Source organism: Panulirus ornatus, chromosome 14, assembly GCF_036320965.1.
Source record: "Panulirus ornatus isolate Po-2019 chromosome 14, ASM3632096v1, whole genome shotgun sequence".
NCBI classification, from domain to species: Eukaryota; Metazoa; Arthropoda; class Malacostraca; order Decapoda; family Palinuridae; genus Panulirus; species Panulirus ornatus.
In genome coordinates, this window is record NC_092237.1 from 501,098 (window position 1) to 518,771 (window position 17,674).

The following is a 17,674-nucleotide window of genomic DNA, read 5'->3' on the forward strand; positions in this document are numbered from 1 at the left end:
TTTTCACCAAGGATAACAATGCAATGTTGTCCTAGTAGGAAGAGAGGAGAGTGGTTGGTTCCCGTGAATGTCCGTGTTGTGGCAGGGGTGTGTGATGTCCCAAAGTAGTTTATTTGGTCATGGATGGGTGGTTAGGAAGGTAAATTGTATGGTTGTGGAGAGAGGGGGAGATGAGAAATATGAAGTCAGATGGGGATGAGAGTGCCTGGGGGAAGGAAGCCCGTTGTTGTTCCGCTGATGATATCCACTCTAAGGGATGAGTCGCGTGAGATACTGCAGAAGTTGGTGACTAAGTCTGGTAAGTGTTGTGAATGGAAAAAAAGTTGCGGAGTAAATGTTGAATAAGCGGCAAGGCTATTAGGTTCAGTAGTGTTGACGGGCTAGTTAATTGGAATTTACGTTTGAATGGGGAAAAATTGGAGGGTGTGAAGTGTTTTAGATATCCTGGGAGTGGATAGCAACATATGGAACCTTGGAAGCAGAAGTAAGTCATAGTGGTAGGGAGAGGAGGCAAAGATTCCAGAATTGGATGGAAATAGAAAAAAAAAAAAGAATGTGCGGAGGGAGAGATTCATTATCTCGGGGAGCAAAAATGGGTATGTTTGATAGGATAATGTTTATTTATTATTTTTATTATACTTTGTCGCTGTCTCCCGCGTTTTGCGAGGTACGCAACTGGAAACAGACGAAAGAAATGGCCAAACCCCCCCCCCCTTACACATGTATTATACATACGTTCCACACACGCCAAATATACATACCTACACAGCTTTCCACGGTTTACCCAGACGCTTACCTTGCCTTGATTCAATCCACTGACAGACTTCAACTCGGATACCACATCGCTCCAATTCACCTATTCCTTTGCCCTCCTTTCACCCTCCTGCACGTTCAGGCCCCGATCATCTCTGAATCTTTTTCACATCCATCTTTTACACCTCCAATTTGGTCTCCCTCTTCTCCTTGCCTCCCTCACTCCGACAATATAACCTCTTGGTCAATCTTTCCTCATCATTCTCTCCATGTGACCAAACACTTCAAAACACCATCTTCTGCTCTCGCAACCACGCTCTTTTTGTTTCCACAAATCTCTCTTACCCACGTTACTCACGCGATCAACCAACCTCACACCACACATTGTCCTCCAAACATCTCCATTTCCAGCACATCCATCCTCCCTGCGCACAATCTTCTAGCCATAGCCACGCCTCGCAACCATACAACATTGTTGGAACCACTATACTGAAACATTACCCATTTTAGCTTTCCGGGAGATAATGTTCTCGACTTCCACACATTCTTTCAAGCTCCCGAAACTTTCGCCTCCCTCCCCCACCCTATGATCACACTTCCGATTCCATGTTTCCATCCGCTGCCAGATCCACGCCCAGGTATCTAAAACACTTCACTACCTCAGTTTTTCTCCCATTCACAACTCACCTCCAATTGACTTGGACCCTCAACCTACTATACCTATTTAACCTTGACTCTTATTACACATTTTACTCTTAACTTTCTTCTTCCACACACTTTTACCAAACTCAGTCACCATGCTTCTTGCGTTTCTCACTGGATCAGCCATTAGCGCTGTATCATCAAGCGACAAAACACTGGACTCACTTCCAAGATCTCTCATACCCAACAGACTTCATCTTCGCCCATTCACTTTCAAAACTTCTTGCATTTACTCCCTAACAACCCCATCCCTTAAAACAAATTAAACAACCATGGAGACATCACACACCCCTGCCGCAACAGACCTACCATTCACTGAGAATCCAATCACTTTCTCTCTTCTACGAAACATGCCTTACATCCTCGATAAAAACTTTTTCACTGCTTCTAACTACTTGCCTCCAACACCATATTATTCTTAATACCTGTCCACAGAGCATCTCTTATCATACTCATATCTTGTGCCTTCTCAGATCCATAAATGCTACTTAAAATCAATTGCATTTTATAAAGTTTTTCTTAAACATACTTCTTCACAGCATAACACCTGATCCAAAGATCCTTACCTTTCTGAAATACCACAATGCTCTTCCTCCATCTGTATGCTCTGTACATGATTTCTACCCTCTCAATCAATATCTACATATAATTTACCAGGAATACTCATCTAATACTTTATACCTCTGTAATTTGTGCATCACTTTTATCCCTTTGATTTGCTACAATGGCACTATGCACGCATTCCCAATCCTCAGGTCCCATCTCCATGAGTCTACATACATTAAATAAACCGTACCAGACCAGTCAACAAATACTGTCACCCCTTTTTTTATATAATCCCTGCAAATACCCATCCAATATGCTGCTTGCCGGCTTTCATTCTCCCGCCAAAGTCTTTCATACCTCTTCTCTGTTTACACTTTCATTTTCCCTAAACCCTTCACTTTGCTCACACCGCAACCCAAAACACCTTATCTGCCACTCTATCATCCCAAAAACATTCAACAAACCTTCAAAATACTCACTCCATCTCCTTCTCACATCAACCACTACTTGTTTTCACCTCCCATTTGCGGTCCTTCACTGATGTTCCATTTGCTACCTTGTTTCTTATGCACTTTATTTACTCCTTCCAGAACATCTTGTTTTCTCCTAAAATCTAATGATACTCTCTCACCCCAACTCTCATTTGCCCTTTTTTTCACCTCTTTGCAACCTGCCTTTCTCTTGACATACTGTCTCTTCTTTTATACATCTCCCACTCAATTGCATTTTTTCCTGCAAAAATTGGAAAGAAAATGTTTAGTTCCACAATGTTAATATGTTTTGTTGAGGCATGTTCAAGGGCTATGATAGGGATGTACAGAGGAGGGTGGATGTGTTGGAAATGAATGTTTGGAGGACAATAAGTGGTGTGAAGTGGTTTGATCGAATAAGTAATAACAGGGTAAGAGAGATGTGTGGTAATAAAAAGAGTGTGGTTAAGAGAGCAGAGGAGGGTGTTTTGAAATGGTTTGGTCACATGGAGAGAATGAGTGAGGAAAGATTGACCAAGAGGATATATGTGTCAGAGGTGGAGGGAACGAGGAGAAGTGGGAGACCAAATTGGAGGTGGAAAGATGGAGTGAAAAAGATTTTGAGTAATCTGGGCCTGATCATGCAGGAGGGTGAAAGGCGTGCAAGGAATAGAGTGAATTGGAACGATGTGGTATACCAGGGTCGACGTGCTGTCAATGGATTGAACCAGGGAATGTGAAGTGTCTGGGATAAACCATGGAAAGTTCTGTGGGGCCTGGATGTGGAAAGGGAGCAGTGGTTTTGGTGCATTATTACATGATAGCTAAGACTGAGTGTGAACGAATGTGGCCTTTGTTGTCTTTTCCTAGTGCTACCTCACACACATGCTGGGGGAAGGGGTTGTCATTTCATGTGTGGCGGGGTGGCAATGGGAATGAATAAGGGCAGACAGTATGAATTATGTACATGTGTATATATGTATTTGTCTGTGTGTGTATATATATGTATACGTTGTGATGTATAGGTATGTATATATGCGCGTGTGGACGTGTATGTATATACATGTGTATGTGGGTGGGTTGGGCCATTCTTTCGTCTGTTTCCTTGCGCTACCTTGCTAACATGGGAGACAGCAACAAAGTATGATAAAATAAATAAATAATTTATTGATGAGACTGAGACCTATCTCGATAGATATTCAAGGAGGGGGATGGGTTTGCTTCACATGGGGTGCCTTTTTTGGCCAAAACATATGTGTACACTTACAAAGGGGTTTACCAAAATGTGCAGATCCCACTTTGATCAGGTGTGGTCCATCCCTAATAAACATATCAGACTGCATGCAGAAATCCTGCCACAAATTTTGATCTCAACTTCCTAAAAACAAGGTTCACTTTCTATTACTTAAACTGAATGCCTTACTAAAGCAGGCATCCTAGATGCCAATCCTAGGAAGAAATCATGAAATCATAATCTCATTAGTTTCATTTGAAAATGTCAAATACACCAACAATATTTCTCCAACAGCTCCTCCAATCTCTCCTTCAGTACAACATTAGGACCTACATGACAAATAATATGTTCTGTGAATATTCACTTTGTATAATTTTGCTCTATAACAGAAAATATTCTGATAATTTACAAACAACATTCTGACAAGAGATAAGAGGCAGTGTCCCTTTAACCCTGATAGGTAAGCTTTGTATACTGATGCTTCCATTTATGACTAGTCTCTCATTCTTTACACAGTATTATGAGTGGGAAGAGGAAAACAGTGCTTACAACAATGTTTTAGTCACCTTAATAGAAAAAATCTTATTAGAATTGGACACAGCAGATAAGAGAAAGAAAGTGTGTCAATTCTATGATGACTGACATGCTTTCGAAGGATATAAAGTGCTAGATATAGAATCATCATTCTTTTTTAGTTAGAAAAGTAGTTAAAAAGTTTATATTAGTATGTTCATCTGAGTGACAAAACAGTATAATTGGCGAATGCAGATGAAATCATAATGCCCATCCAAAGTGTTACAGTAAAAGTAGGTAAAACATATGAATGTTATTCATTGATATATAGTAGTAAGGAAACAATGAGATGTAAGATGCTAATCAGAATTCTATTTTCAATATTTCAACAGTTGTCTTCCTCAAGAAAATTTTTTTTTTTTTTTTTTTTTGCTTTGTCGCTGTCTCCCGCGTTTACGAGGTAGCGCAAGGAAACAGACGAAAGAAATGGCCCAACCCACCCCCATACACATGTATATACATACGTCCACATGCGCAAATGTACATACCTACACAGCTTTCCATGGTTTACCCCAGACGCTTCACATGCCCTGATTCAATCCACTGACAGCACGTCAACCCCGGTATACCAAATCGCTCCAATTCACTCTATTCCTTGCCCTCCTTTCACCCTCCTGCATGTTCAGGCCCCGATCACACAAAATCTTTTTCACTCCATCTTTCCACCTCCAATTTGGTCTCCCTCTACTCCTCGTTCCCTCTACCTCCGACACATATATCCTCTTGGTCAATCTTTCCTCACTCATTCTCTCCATGTGCCCAAACCATTTCAAAACACCCTCTTCTGCTCTCTCAACCACGCTCTTTTTATTTCCACACATCTCTCTTACCCTTACGTTACTTACTCGATCAAACCACCTCACACCACACATTGTCCTCAAACATCTCATTTCCAGCACATCCATCCTCCTGCGCACAACTCTATCCATAGTCCACGCCTCGCAACCATACAACATTGTTGGAACCACTATTCCTTCAAACATACCCATTTTTGCTTTCCGAGATAATGTTCTCGACTTCCACACATTCTTCAAGGCTCCCAGAATTTTCGCCCCCTCCCCCACCCTATGATCCACTTCCGCTTCCATGGTTCCATCCGCTGCCAGATCCACTCCCAGATATCTAAAACACTTCACTTCCTCCAGTTTTTCTCCATTCAAACTCACCTCCCAATTGACTTGACCCTCAACCCTACTGTACCTAATAACCTTGCTCTTATTCACATTTACTCTTAACTTTCTTCTTTCACACACTTTACCAAACTCAGTCACCAGCTTCTGCAGTTTCTCACATGAATCAGCCACCAGCGCTGTATCATCAGCGAACAACAAGAAAATATTCTCTAAAAATGAGAAAAATATCCCAATATGCAACTTGTACCTCACTACCACCTTACTACCTTAGTAGAAAAAAAATGAAATCAAAAGAACTTAAAACCCCACCAAACTTCCCCAAGCAGACAACATTCATCTTATTTTTCACTGTTATATTCAAGATACATGAGAAACATCCATGACCTATAACTGCACAGCAAACCAACTGGCAGATAATGTAAACAAAGAGATGATACTCTGGCAGTTAGTGGTGCTGCCAGCCAACCTCCCACAAAAGTTCGCTCCATATGGCCTCCAGCAAAAACCAATATCAGTGTTAGTATATTTCTATTATGAATCTCACCCTAGGGTAAGCTAGATAAGGATTTCATAGGTCTTGCTGATTTCTACAAGTTTCACCTACTCTTATGTTAATATTCATAGTCCTACCAGCTATGACTTCAGCATCTTTGGATAAAAATAAAATTCTGTAAATCATGCAACACTAGCCTAAATCACTTCTAGTATTAAGTGTGAGAAATGAATTGATGCCATTTTTTTTTGCAGCTCCATACAATAGAGTGGTGAAGTCAAACTGATACTTTAACAATTCCCTTTCTCAGTGCATCAGTAAGGAGGTTTTTAAATTCATATACATCACTAAAATAATTTTTTTTTTCTTTTTTTGCTTTGTCGCTGTCTCCCGCGTTTGCGAGGTAGCGCAAGGAAACAACCGAAAGAAATGGCCCAACCCACCCCCATACACATGCCCTGATTCAATCCACTGACAGCACGTCAACCCCGGTATACCACATCGCTCCAATTCACTCTATTCTTTGCCCTCCTTTCACCCTCCTGCATGTTCAGGCCCCGATCACACAAAACCTTTTTCACTCCATCTTTCCACCTCCAATTTGGTCTCCCTCTTCTCCTCGTTCCCTCCACCTCCGACACATATATCCTCTTGGTCAATCTTTCCTCACTCATTCTCTCCATGTGACCAAACCATTTCAAAACACCCTCTTCTGCTCTCTCAACCACGCTCTTTTTATTTCCACACATCTCTCTTACCCTTACGTTACTTACTCGATCAAACCACCTCACACCACACATTGTCCTCAAACATCTCATTTCCAGCACATCCATCCTCCTGCACACAACTCTATCCATAGTCCATGCCTCGCAACCATACAACATTGTTGGAACCACTATTCCTTCAAACATACCCATTTTTGCTTTCCGAGATAATGTTCTCGACTTCCACACATTCTTCAAGGCTCCCAGAATTTTCGCCCCCTCCCCCACCCTATGATCCACTTCCGCTTCCATGGTTCCATCCTCTGCCAGATCCACTCCCAGATATCTAAAACTCTTCACTTCCTCCAGTTTTTCTCCATTCAAATTCACCTCCCAATTGAATTGACCCTCAACCCTACTGTACCTAATAACCTTGCTCTTATTCACATTTACTCTTAACTTTCTTCTTTCACACACTTTACCAAACTCAGTCACCAGCTTCTGCAGTTTCTCACATGAATCAGCCACCAGCGCTGTATCATCAGCGAACAACAACTGACTCACTTCCCAAGCTCTCTCATCCCCAACAGACTTCATACTTGCCCCTCTTTCCAAAACTCTTGCATTCACCTCCCTAACAACCCCATCCATAAACAAATTAAACAACCATGGAGACATCACACACCCCTGCCGCAAACCTACATTCACTGAGAACCAATCACTTTCCTCTCTTCCTACACGTACACATGCCTTACATCCTCGATAAAAGCTTTTCACTGCTTCTAACAACTTGCCTCCCACACCATATATTCTTAATACCTTCCACAGAGCATCTCTATCAACTCTATCATATGCCTTCTCCAGATCCATAAATGCTACATACAAATCCATTTGCTTTTCTAAGTATTTCTCACATACATTCTTCAAAGCAAACACCTGATCCACACATCCTCTACCACTTCTGAAACCACACTGCTCTTCCCCAATCTGATGCTCTGTACATGCCTTCACCCTCTCAATCAATACCCTCCCATATAATTTGCCAGGAATACTCAACAAACTTATACCTCTGTAATTTGAGCACTCACTCTTATCCCCTTTGCCTTTGTACAATGGCACTATGCACGCATTCCGCCAATCCTCAGGCACCTCACCATGAGTCATACATACATTAAATAACCTTACCAACCAGTCAACAATACAGTCACCCCCTTTTTTAGTAAATTCCACCGCAATACCATCCAAACCTGCTGCCTTGCCGGCTTTCATCTTCCGCAAAGCTTTTACTACCTCTTCTCTGTTTACCAACTCATTTTCCCTAACCCTCTCACTTTGCACACCACCTCGACCAAAACACCCTATATCTGCCACTCTATCATCAAACACATTCAACAAACCTTCAAAATACTCACTCCATCTCCTTCTCACATCACCACTACTTGTTATCACCTCCCCATTTGCGCCCTTCACTGAAGTTCCCATTTGCTCCCTTGTCTTACGCACTTTATTTACCTCCTTCCAGAACATCTTTTTATTCTCCCTAAAATTTAATGATACTCTCTCACCCCAACTCTCATTTGCCCTTTTTTTCACCTCTTGCACCTTTCTCTTGACCTCCTGGCTCTTTCTTTTATACGTCTCCCACTCAATTGCATTTTTTCCCTGCAAAAATCGTCCAAATGCCACTCTCTTCTCTTTCACTAATACTCTTACTTCTTCATTCCACCACTCACTACCCTTTCTAATCAACCCACCTCCCACTCTTCTCATGCCACAAGCATCTTTTGCGCAATCCATCACTGATTCCCTAAATACATCCCATTCCTCCCCCACTCCCCTTACTTCCATTGTTCTCACCTTTTTCCATTCTGTACTCAGTCTCTCCTGGTACTTCCTCACACAAGTCTCCTTCCCAAGCTCACTTACTCTCACCACCCTCTTCACCCCAACATTCACTCTTCTTTTCTGAAAACCCATACAAATCTTCACCTTAGCCTCCACAAGATAAATAATAAATGCATAAATAAAATCTGAACCACTAAAGGATTTATTATCTGTCAACTATTCCTATATAAATAAAAATATAAAGTATAGTTATTCCAGTTCTGATGCAGATCCATGATATGATGAAAGACTACATAAATGTGTTTTACAGGTAGGAACAAAAGAGCTACTGACCAAAGGTGATAAGGGCTGAGGCGAAGGCAGAGGCAGGAAGGGAGCGGGTGAGTGTCCATACTATGTGAAAGGCAAGTGGCACCAGCCCAGCTCCCAGCAGGGCACAACCCTGTCATACCAAGATCTTTTATTATATCAAAACCTATAAGAAAATAATATATATCAACATTAGGTGCATTTAAACAGAACAAGAATTATGCAAGTTATCTACAAAAGGAAATGCAAAAAAGAATGCAAAGATTATTATAAAATCTGCATGTGATGTGCACCATAAAGACATGCACACAAACCTGTAATACTTATGCTCCTGGCATTGCAAGCACTACACATCAAAGCCTTTAAAAATTCACTAATAATCCATTTAGGGGTATTTAGTACCAATTTTTGGGTCTCTAGGCACATGTTATGGTTTGAAATCTAAGCCAACCTAATGCAGGAAACAGCGATAAAGCATAATAAATAATATAATATTATTATTATCATTATAACTATCATACATAATCACTGTTTCCTGCATTGGCAAGGTAGCATCAGGAATGGGTCTCTAAGCACAAGCTATGGTTTGAAATAGAACCAACCTAATGCAGTAAAAGCAATAAAGCATAATAAACAATATAACATTATTATTTTTTTTTTTTTTGCTTTGTCGCTGTCTCTCGCGTTTGCGAGGTAGCGCAAGGAAACAGACGAAAGAAATGGCCCAACCCACCCCCATACACATGTATATACATACGGCCACACACGCAAATATACATACCTACACAGCTTTCCATGGTTTACCCCAGACGCTTCACATGCCCTGATTCAATCCACTGACAGCACATCAACCCCGGTATACCACATCGATCCAATTCACTCTATTCCTTGCCCTCCTTTCATCATCCTGCATGTTCAGGCCCCGATCACACAAAATCTTTTTCACTCCATCTTTTCACCTCCAATTTGGTCTCCCTCTTCTCCTCGTTCCCTCCACCTCCGACACATATATCCTCTTGGTCAATCTTTCCTCACTCATTCTCTCCATGTGCCCGAACCATTTCAAAACACCCTCTTCTGCTCTCTCAACCATGCTCTTTTTATTTCCACACATCTCTCTTACCCTTACGTTACTTACGCGATCAAACCACCTCACACCACACATTGTCCTCAAACATCTCATTTCCAGCACATCCATCCTCCTGCATGCAACTCTATCCATAGCCCACGCCTCGCAACCATACAACATTGTTGGAACCACTATTCCTTTAAACATACCCATTTTTGCTTTCCGAGATAATGTTCTCGACTTCCACACATTCTTTAAGGCTCCCAGGATTTTCGCTCCCTCCCCCACCCTATGATCCACTTCCGCTTCCATGGTTCCATCCGCTGCTAGATCCACTCCCAGATATCTAAAACACTTTACTTCCTCCAGTTTTGCTCCATTCAAACTTACCTCCCAATTGACTTGACCCTCAACCCTACTGTACCTAATAACCTTGCTCTTATTCACATTTACTCTTAACTTTCTTCTTTCACACACTTTACCAAACTCAGTCACCAGCTTCTGCAGTTTCTCACATGAATCAGCCACCAGTGCTGTATCATCAGCGAACAACAACTGACTCACTTCCCAAGCTCTCTCATCCCCAACAGACTTCATACTTGCCCCTCTTTCCAAAACTCTTGCATTTACCTCCCTAACAACCCCATCCATAAACAAATTAAACAACCATGGAGACATCACACACCCCTGCCACAAACCTACATTCACTGAGAACCAGTCACTTTCCTCTCTTCCTACACGTACACATGCCTTACATCCTCGATAAAAGCTTTTCACTGCTTCTAACAACCATATATTCTTAATACCTTCCACAGAGCATCTCTATCAACTCTATCATATGCCTTCTCCAGATCCATAAATGCTACATACAAATCCATTTGCTTTTCTAAGTATTTCTCACATACATTCTTCAAAGCAAACACCTGATCCACACATCCTCTACCACTTCTGAAACCACACTGCTCTTCCCCAATCTGATGCTCTGTACATGACTTCACCCTCTCAATCAATACCCTCCCATATAATTTACCAGGAATACTCAACAAACTTATACCTCTGTAATTTGAGCACTCACTCTTATCCCCTTTGCATTTGTACAATGGCACTATGCACGCATTCCGCCAATCCTCAGGCACCTCACCATGAGTCATACATACATTAAATAACCTTACCAACCAGTCAATAATACAGTCACCCCCTTTTTTAATAAATTCCACTGCAATACCATCCAAACCTGCTGCCTTGCCGGCTTTCATCTTCCGCAAAGCTTTTACTACCTCTTCTCTGTTTACCAAATCATTTTCCCTAACCCTCTCACTTTGCACACCACCTCGACCAAAACACCCTATATCTGCCACTCTATCATCAAACACATTCAACAAACCTTCAAAATACTCACTCCATCTCCTTCTCACATCACCACTACTTGTTATCACCTCCCCATTTGCGCCCTTCACTGAAGTTCCCATTTGCTCCCTTGTCTTACGCACTTTATTTACCTCCTTCCAGAACATCTTTTTATTCTCCCTAAAATTTAATGATACTCTCTCACCCCAACTCTCATTTGCCCTTTTTTTCACCTCTTGCACCTTTCTCTTGACCTCCTGGCTCTTTCTTTTATACGTCTCCCACTCAATTGCATTTTTTCCCTGCAAAAATCGTCCAAATGCCACTCTCTTCTCTTTCACTAATACTCTTACTTCTTCATTCCACCACTCACTACCCTTTCTAATCAACCCACCTCCCACTCTTCTCATGCCACAAGCATCTTTTGCGCAATCCATCACTGATTCCCTAAATACATCCCATTCCTCCCCCACTCCCCTTACTTCCATTGTTCTCACCTTTTTCCATTCTGTACTCAGTCTCTCCTGGTACTTCCTCACACAAGTCTCCTTCCCAAGCTCACTTACTCTCACCACCCTCTTCACCCCAACATTCACTCTTCTTTTCTGAAAACCCATACAAATCTTCACCTTAGCCTCCACAAGATAAATAATAAATGCATAAATAAAATCTGAACCACTAAAGGATTTATTATCTGTCAACTATTCCTATATAAATAAAAATATAAAGTATAGTTATTCCAGTTCTGATGCAGATCCATGATATGATGAAAGACTACATAAATGTGTTTTACAGGTAGGAACAAAAGAGCTACTGACCAAAGGTGATAAGGGCTGAGGCGAAGGCAGAGGCAGGAAGGGAGCGGGTGAGTGTCCATACTATGTGAAAGGCAAGTGGCACCAGCCCAGCTCCCAGCAGGGCACAACCCTGTCATACCAAGATCTTTTATTATATCAAAACCTATAAGAAAATAATATATATCAACATTAGGTGCATTTAAACAGAACAAGAATTATGCAAGTTATCTACAAAAGGAAATGCAAAAAAGAATGCAAAGATTATTATAAAATCTGCATGTGATGTGCACCATAAAGACATGCACACAAACCTGTAATACTTATGCTCCTGGCATTGCAAGCACTACACATCAAAGCCTTTAAAAATTCACTAATAATCCATTTAGGGGTATTTAGTACCAATTTTTGGGTCTCTAGGCACATGTTATGGTTTGAAATCTAAGCCAACCTAATGCAGGAAACAGCGATAAAGCATAATAAATAATATAATATTATTATTATCATTATAACTATCATACATAATCACTGTTTCCCTGCATTGGCAAGGTAGCATCAGGAATGGGTCTCTAAGCACAAGCTATGGTTTGAAATAGAACCAACCTAATGCAGTAAAAGCAATAAAGCATAATAAACAATATAACATTATTATTTTTTTTTTTTTTGCTTTGTCGCTGTCTCTCGCGTTTGCGAGGTAGCGCAAGGAAACAGACGAAAGAAATGGCCCAACCCACCCCCATACACATGTATATACATACGGCCACACACGCAAATATACATACCTACACAGCTTTCCATGGTTTACCCCAGACGCTTCACATGCCCTGATTCAATCCACTGACAGCACATCAACCCCGGTATACCACATCGATCCAATTCACTCTATTCCTTGCCCTCCTTTCATCCTCCTGCATGTTCAGGCCCCGATCACACAAAATCTTTTTCACTCCATCTTTTCACCTCCAATTTGGTCTCCCTCTTCTCCTCGTTCCCTCCACCTCCGACACATATATCCTCTTGGTCAATCTTTCCTCACTCATTCTCTCCATGTGCCCGAACCATTTCAAAACACCCTCTTCTGCTCTCTCAACCATGCTCTTTTTATTTCCACACATCTCTCTTACCCTTACGTTACTTACGCGATCAAACCACCTCACACCACACATTGTCCTCAAACATCTCATTTCCAGCACATCCATCCTCCTGCATGCAACTCTATCCATAGCCCACGCCTCGCAACCATACAACATTGTTGGAACCACTATTCCTTTAAACATACCCATTTTTGCTTTCCGAGATAATGTTCTCGACTTCCACACATTCTTTAAGGCTCCCAGGATTTTCGCTCCCTCCCCCACCCTATGATCCACTTCCGCTTCCATGGTTCCATCCGCTGCTAGATCCACTCCCAGATATCTAAAACACTTTACTTCCTCCAGTTTTGCTCCATTCAAACTTACCTCCCAATTGACTTGACCCTCAACCCTACTGTACCTAATAACCTTGCTCTTATTCACATTTACTCTTAACTTTCTTCTTTCACACACTTTACCAAACTCAGTCACCAGCTTCTGCAGTTTCTCACATGAATCAGCCACCAGTGCTGTATCATCAGCGAACAACAACTGACTCACTTCCCAAGCTCTCTCATCCCCAACAGACTTCATACTTGCCCCTCTTTCCAAAACTCTTGCATTTACCTCCCTAACAACCCCATCCATAAACAAATTAAACAACCATGGAGACATCACACACCCCTGCCACAAACCTACATTCACTGAGAACCAGTCACTTTCCTCTCTTCCTACACGTACACATGCCTTACATCCTCGATAAAAGCTTTTCACTGCTTCTAACAACCATATATTCTTAATACCTTCCACAGAGCATCTCTATCAACTCTATCATATGCCTTCTCCAGATCCATAAATGCTACATACAAATCCATTTGCTTTTCTAAGTATTTCTCACATACATTCTTCAAAGCAAACACCTGATCCACACATCCTCTACCACTTCTGAAACCACACTGCTCTTCCCCAATCTGATGCTCTGTACATGACTTCACCCTCTCAATCAATACCCTCCCATATAATTTACCAGGAATACTCAACAAACTTATACCTCTGTAATTTGAGCACTCACTCTTATCCCCTTTGCATTTGTACAATGGCACTATGCACGCATTCCGCCAATCCTCAGGCACCTCACCATGAGTCATACATACATTAAATAACCTTACCAACCAGTCAATAATACAGTCACCCCCTTTTTTAATAAATTCCACTGCAATACCATCCAAACCTGCTGCCTTGCCGGCTTTCATCTTCCGCAAAGCTTTTACTACCTCTTCTCTGTTTACCAAATCATTTTCCCTAACCCTCTCACTTTGCACACCACCTCGACCAAAACACCCTATATCTGCCACTCTATCATCAAACACATTCAACAAACCTTCAAAATACTCACTCCATCTCCTTCTCACATCACCACTACTTGCTATCACCTCCCCATTTGCGCCCTTCACTGAAGTTCCCATTTGCTCCCTTGTCTTACGCACTTTATTTACCTCCTTCCAGAACATCTTTTTATTCTCCCTAAAATCTAATGATACTCTCTCACCCCAACTCTCATTTATTATTATTATCATTATTACTATTATACATAATTACTGTTTCCTGCATCAGCAAGGTAGCACCAGGAAACAGACGAAGAATGGCCCATTCACTCATATACACATATATATACCTAAACACCCACGTACACACATAAACATACATATACATATCATCATATACATACATACACATACACAGACATTACATACATACACATGTATATATACATACTTGCTTGCTTTCATCCATTCCTGGTGCTACCCCACCCCACAGGAAAACAGCATCACTATCCCCTGCTTCAGCTAAGTAGCACCAGGAAAACAGACAAAGAAACCACATTTGTTCACACTCAGTCTCTAGCTGTGATGTATAATGCACCAAAACCACAGCTTCCTATCCACATCCCGGCCCCACAGACCTGTACATGGTTTACCCCAGATGCTTCACATGCCCTGGTTCAGTGCATTGACAGCACATAAACCCCAGTATACCACATCGTTCCAATTCACTCTATTCCTTGCACACCTCTCACCTTCCTGTATGTTCGGGCCCTGATCGCTTAAAATCCTTGCCACTCCATTCTTATTCTATCTATTAAACCTGATCGCCATTTCCTGCATCACTGAGGTAGCACCAGGAAACAGACGAAGAATGGCCTATCCACTCATATGCACATAAATATACATTAATGCCCATACATGCATATATACATACAATTACATATACATATCTACATACTCACTTATACATATACATACAAAGATATCCACATATATACACATGTACATATTCATACCTACTTGCCTTCATCCAATCCGTCACCATGATAGATTTCATGTCCTGCAAAGCTTTCACTACTCTCTTAACCAAACCATTCTCCCTGACCCCTCTCACTTCACACAACATTCCAACCAAACCACCCTACATCTGCCACTCTATCATCAAAACATATTCAAAACCTTCAAAAGATGAAGAATGTGTGGAAGGAGAGAACGTTATCTCAGAGAGCAACAACAGATGTGTTTAAAGGAATAGTACTTCCAAAAATATTATATGGTTGCAAGGAATGGGCTATAGACAGAGTTGTATGAAGCAGGGTGGATGTGTTGGAAATAAAATGTTTGACGACAAGCGTCCTTTCCAACTTACTTACTCTCATCAATGTCTTCTCCCAACATTTTTTCTTCTTTTTTGAAACCCTCTACAAATCTCCACCTTCCCCTCAACAAGGTAGTGATCAGACATTCCTCCAGCTGCTCCCTCAGCACATTAACATCCAAAGGTATCTCTTTCACACACCCACCAATTAACACATAATCAAACAATGCCCTCTGGCCATCTCTACTACTCATATATGTATACTTATGTATATCTCTCTTTCTAAACCAGGTATTCCCAAATACCAGTCTTTTTTCAGCACACAAAGCCACAAGCTCTTCACCATTTACATTCACAATACTGAATACCCATACATATACATGGATATATATACATGGACATATGCATATATACACATGTACATATTCATACTTGCTTGCCTTCATCCATTTCCGGTGCCACCCCATCCCACAGGATACAGCATCGCCACCCCCTGCTTCAGCGAGGTAGCGCCAGGAAAACAGACAAAAAAGGCCACATTCATTCTCTAGCTGTCATTTTTAATGCACTGAAACCACATCTCCCTATCCACATCCAGGCCCCACAGACCTTTCCATGGTTTACCCCATACGCTTCACATGCCCTGGTTCAGTCCATTGACAGCACATCCACCCAGGTATACCACATCATTCCAATTCACTTTATTCCTTGCACGCCTTTCACCCTCCTGTATGTTCAGGCGCAATCACTCAAAATCTTTATCGCTCCATCCTTCAACCTCCAATTTGGTCTCCCACTTTTCCTCATTCCTCCATCTCTGATACATATATCCTCTTTGTCAATCTTTCCTCACTCATTTTCTCCATGTGACCAAACCATTTCCATAAACCCTCTTCTGCTCTCTCTACCACACTCTTTTTATTATCACACATCTCTCTTACCCTTTCAATACTTACTCGATCAAACCACCTCAAACCACATATTATCCTCAAACATCTCATTTGCTACACATTCACCCTTCTCTGCACAACCCTGTCTATAGCCCATGCCTCACAACCATATAACATTCTTGGAACCACTATTCCTTCAAACATGCCCATTTTTGCTCTCCAAGATAATGCTCTCGCCTTCCTCTACATTCTTCAATGCTCCCAGAACCTTTGCCACCTCCCCCACCCTGTGACTCACTTCCGCTTCCACGATTCCATCCGCTGCTAAGTCCACTCCCAGATATCTAAAACACTTCACTTCCTCCAATCTTTCTCCATAAAAATATATATATTTTTATATTCTTTTCATTATACTTAACTGCCGTCTCCCACATTAGCAAGGTAGCACAAGGAAACAGATGAGGAATGGCCCAACCCACCCACATACACATGTATATACATAAATGCCCACACGTGCACGTATACATACATATACATTTCAACGTATACATCCATATACATACACAAACATATACATATATATACACATGTACATATCCACACTTGCTGTCTTCATCTATTCCCGTTGCCACTCTGCCACACATGAAATAGCAGTCTCCCCCTCCAGTGAGGCAGTGCCAGAAACAGACAAAAAAAAGGCCACATTCATTCACACTCAGTCTCTAGCTGTCATGTGTAATGCACCGAAACCACCGCTTCCTTTCCACATCCAGGCTCCACAGACCTTTCCATGGTTTACCCCAAATGCTTCACATGCCCTGGTACAATCCATTAACAGCACGTCGACCTCGGTATACCATGTCAGTCCAATTCAGTCTATTACTTGCACGCCTTTCACCCTCCTGTATGTTCAGGCCCTGATCGCTCAAAATCTTTTTCACTCCATCCTTCACCTTCAATTTGGTTGTCCGCTTCTCCTTCTTCCCTCCACCTCTGACATATATATCCTCTTTGCCAATCTTCCCTCACCCATTCTCTCCATGTGTCCAAACCATTTCAACACACTCTCTTCTGCTCTCTCAACCACACTCTATTT

At 41.6% G+C, this 17,674-nt stretch overlaps 1 protein-coding gene across 1 annotated transcript in view; it reads right to left on the minus strand.

The window, feature by feature from the left end:
* The window catches only part of LOC139753120 (protein O-mannosyl-transferase 2-like), a 177,992-nt gene that overhangs the window by 110,410 nt on the left and 49,908 nt on the right, over window positions 1-17,674 (minus strand). The window contains exon 6 of the mRNA XM_071669215.1: window positions 11,997-12,105. Coding sequence (XP_071525316.1) covers window positions 11,997-12,105 — 109 coding nt within the window. The remainder of the gene's footprint in view (window positions 1-11,996; window positions 12,106-17,674) is intronic.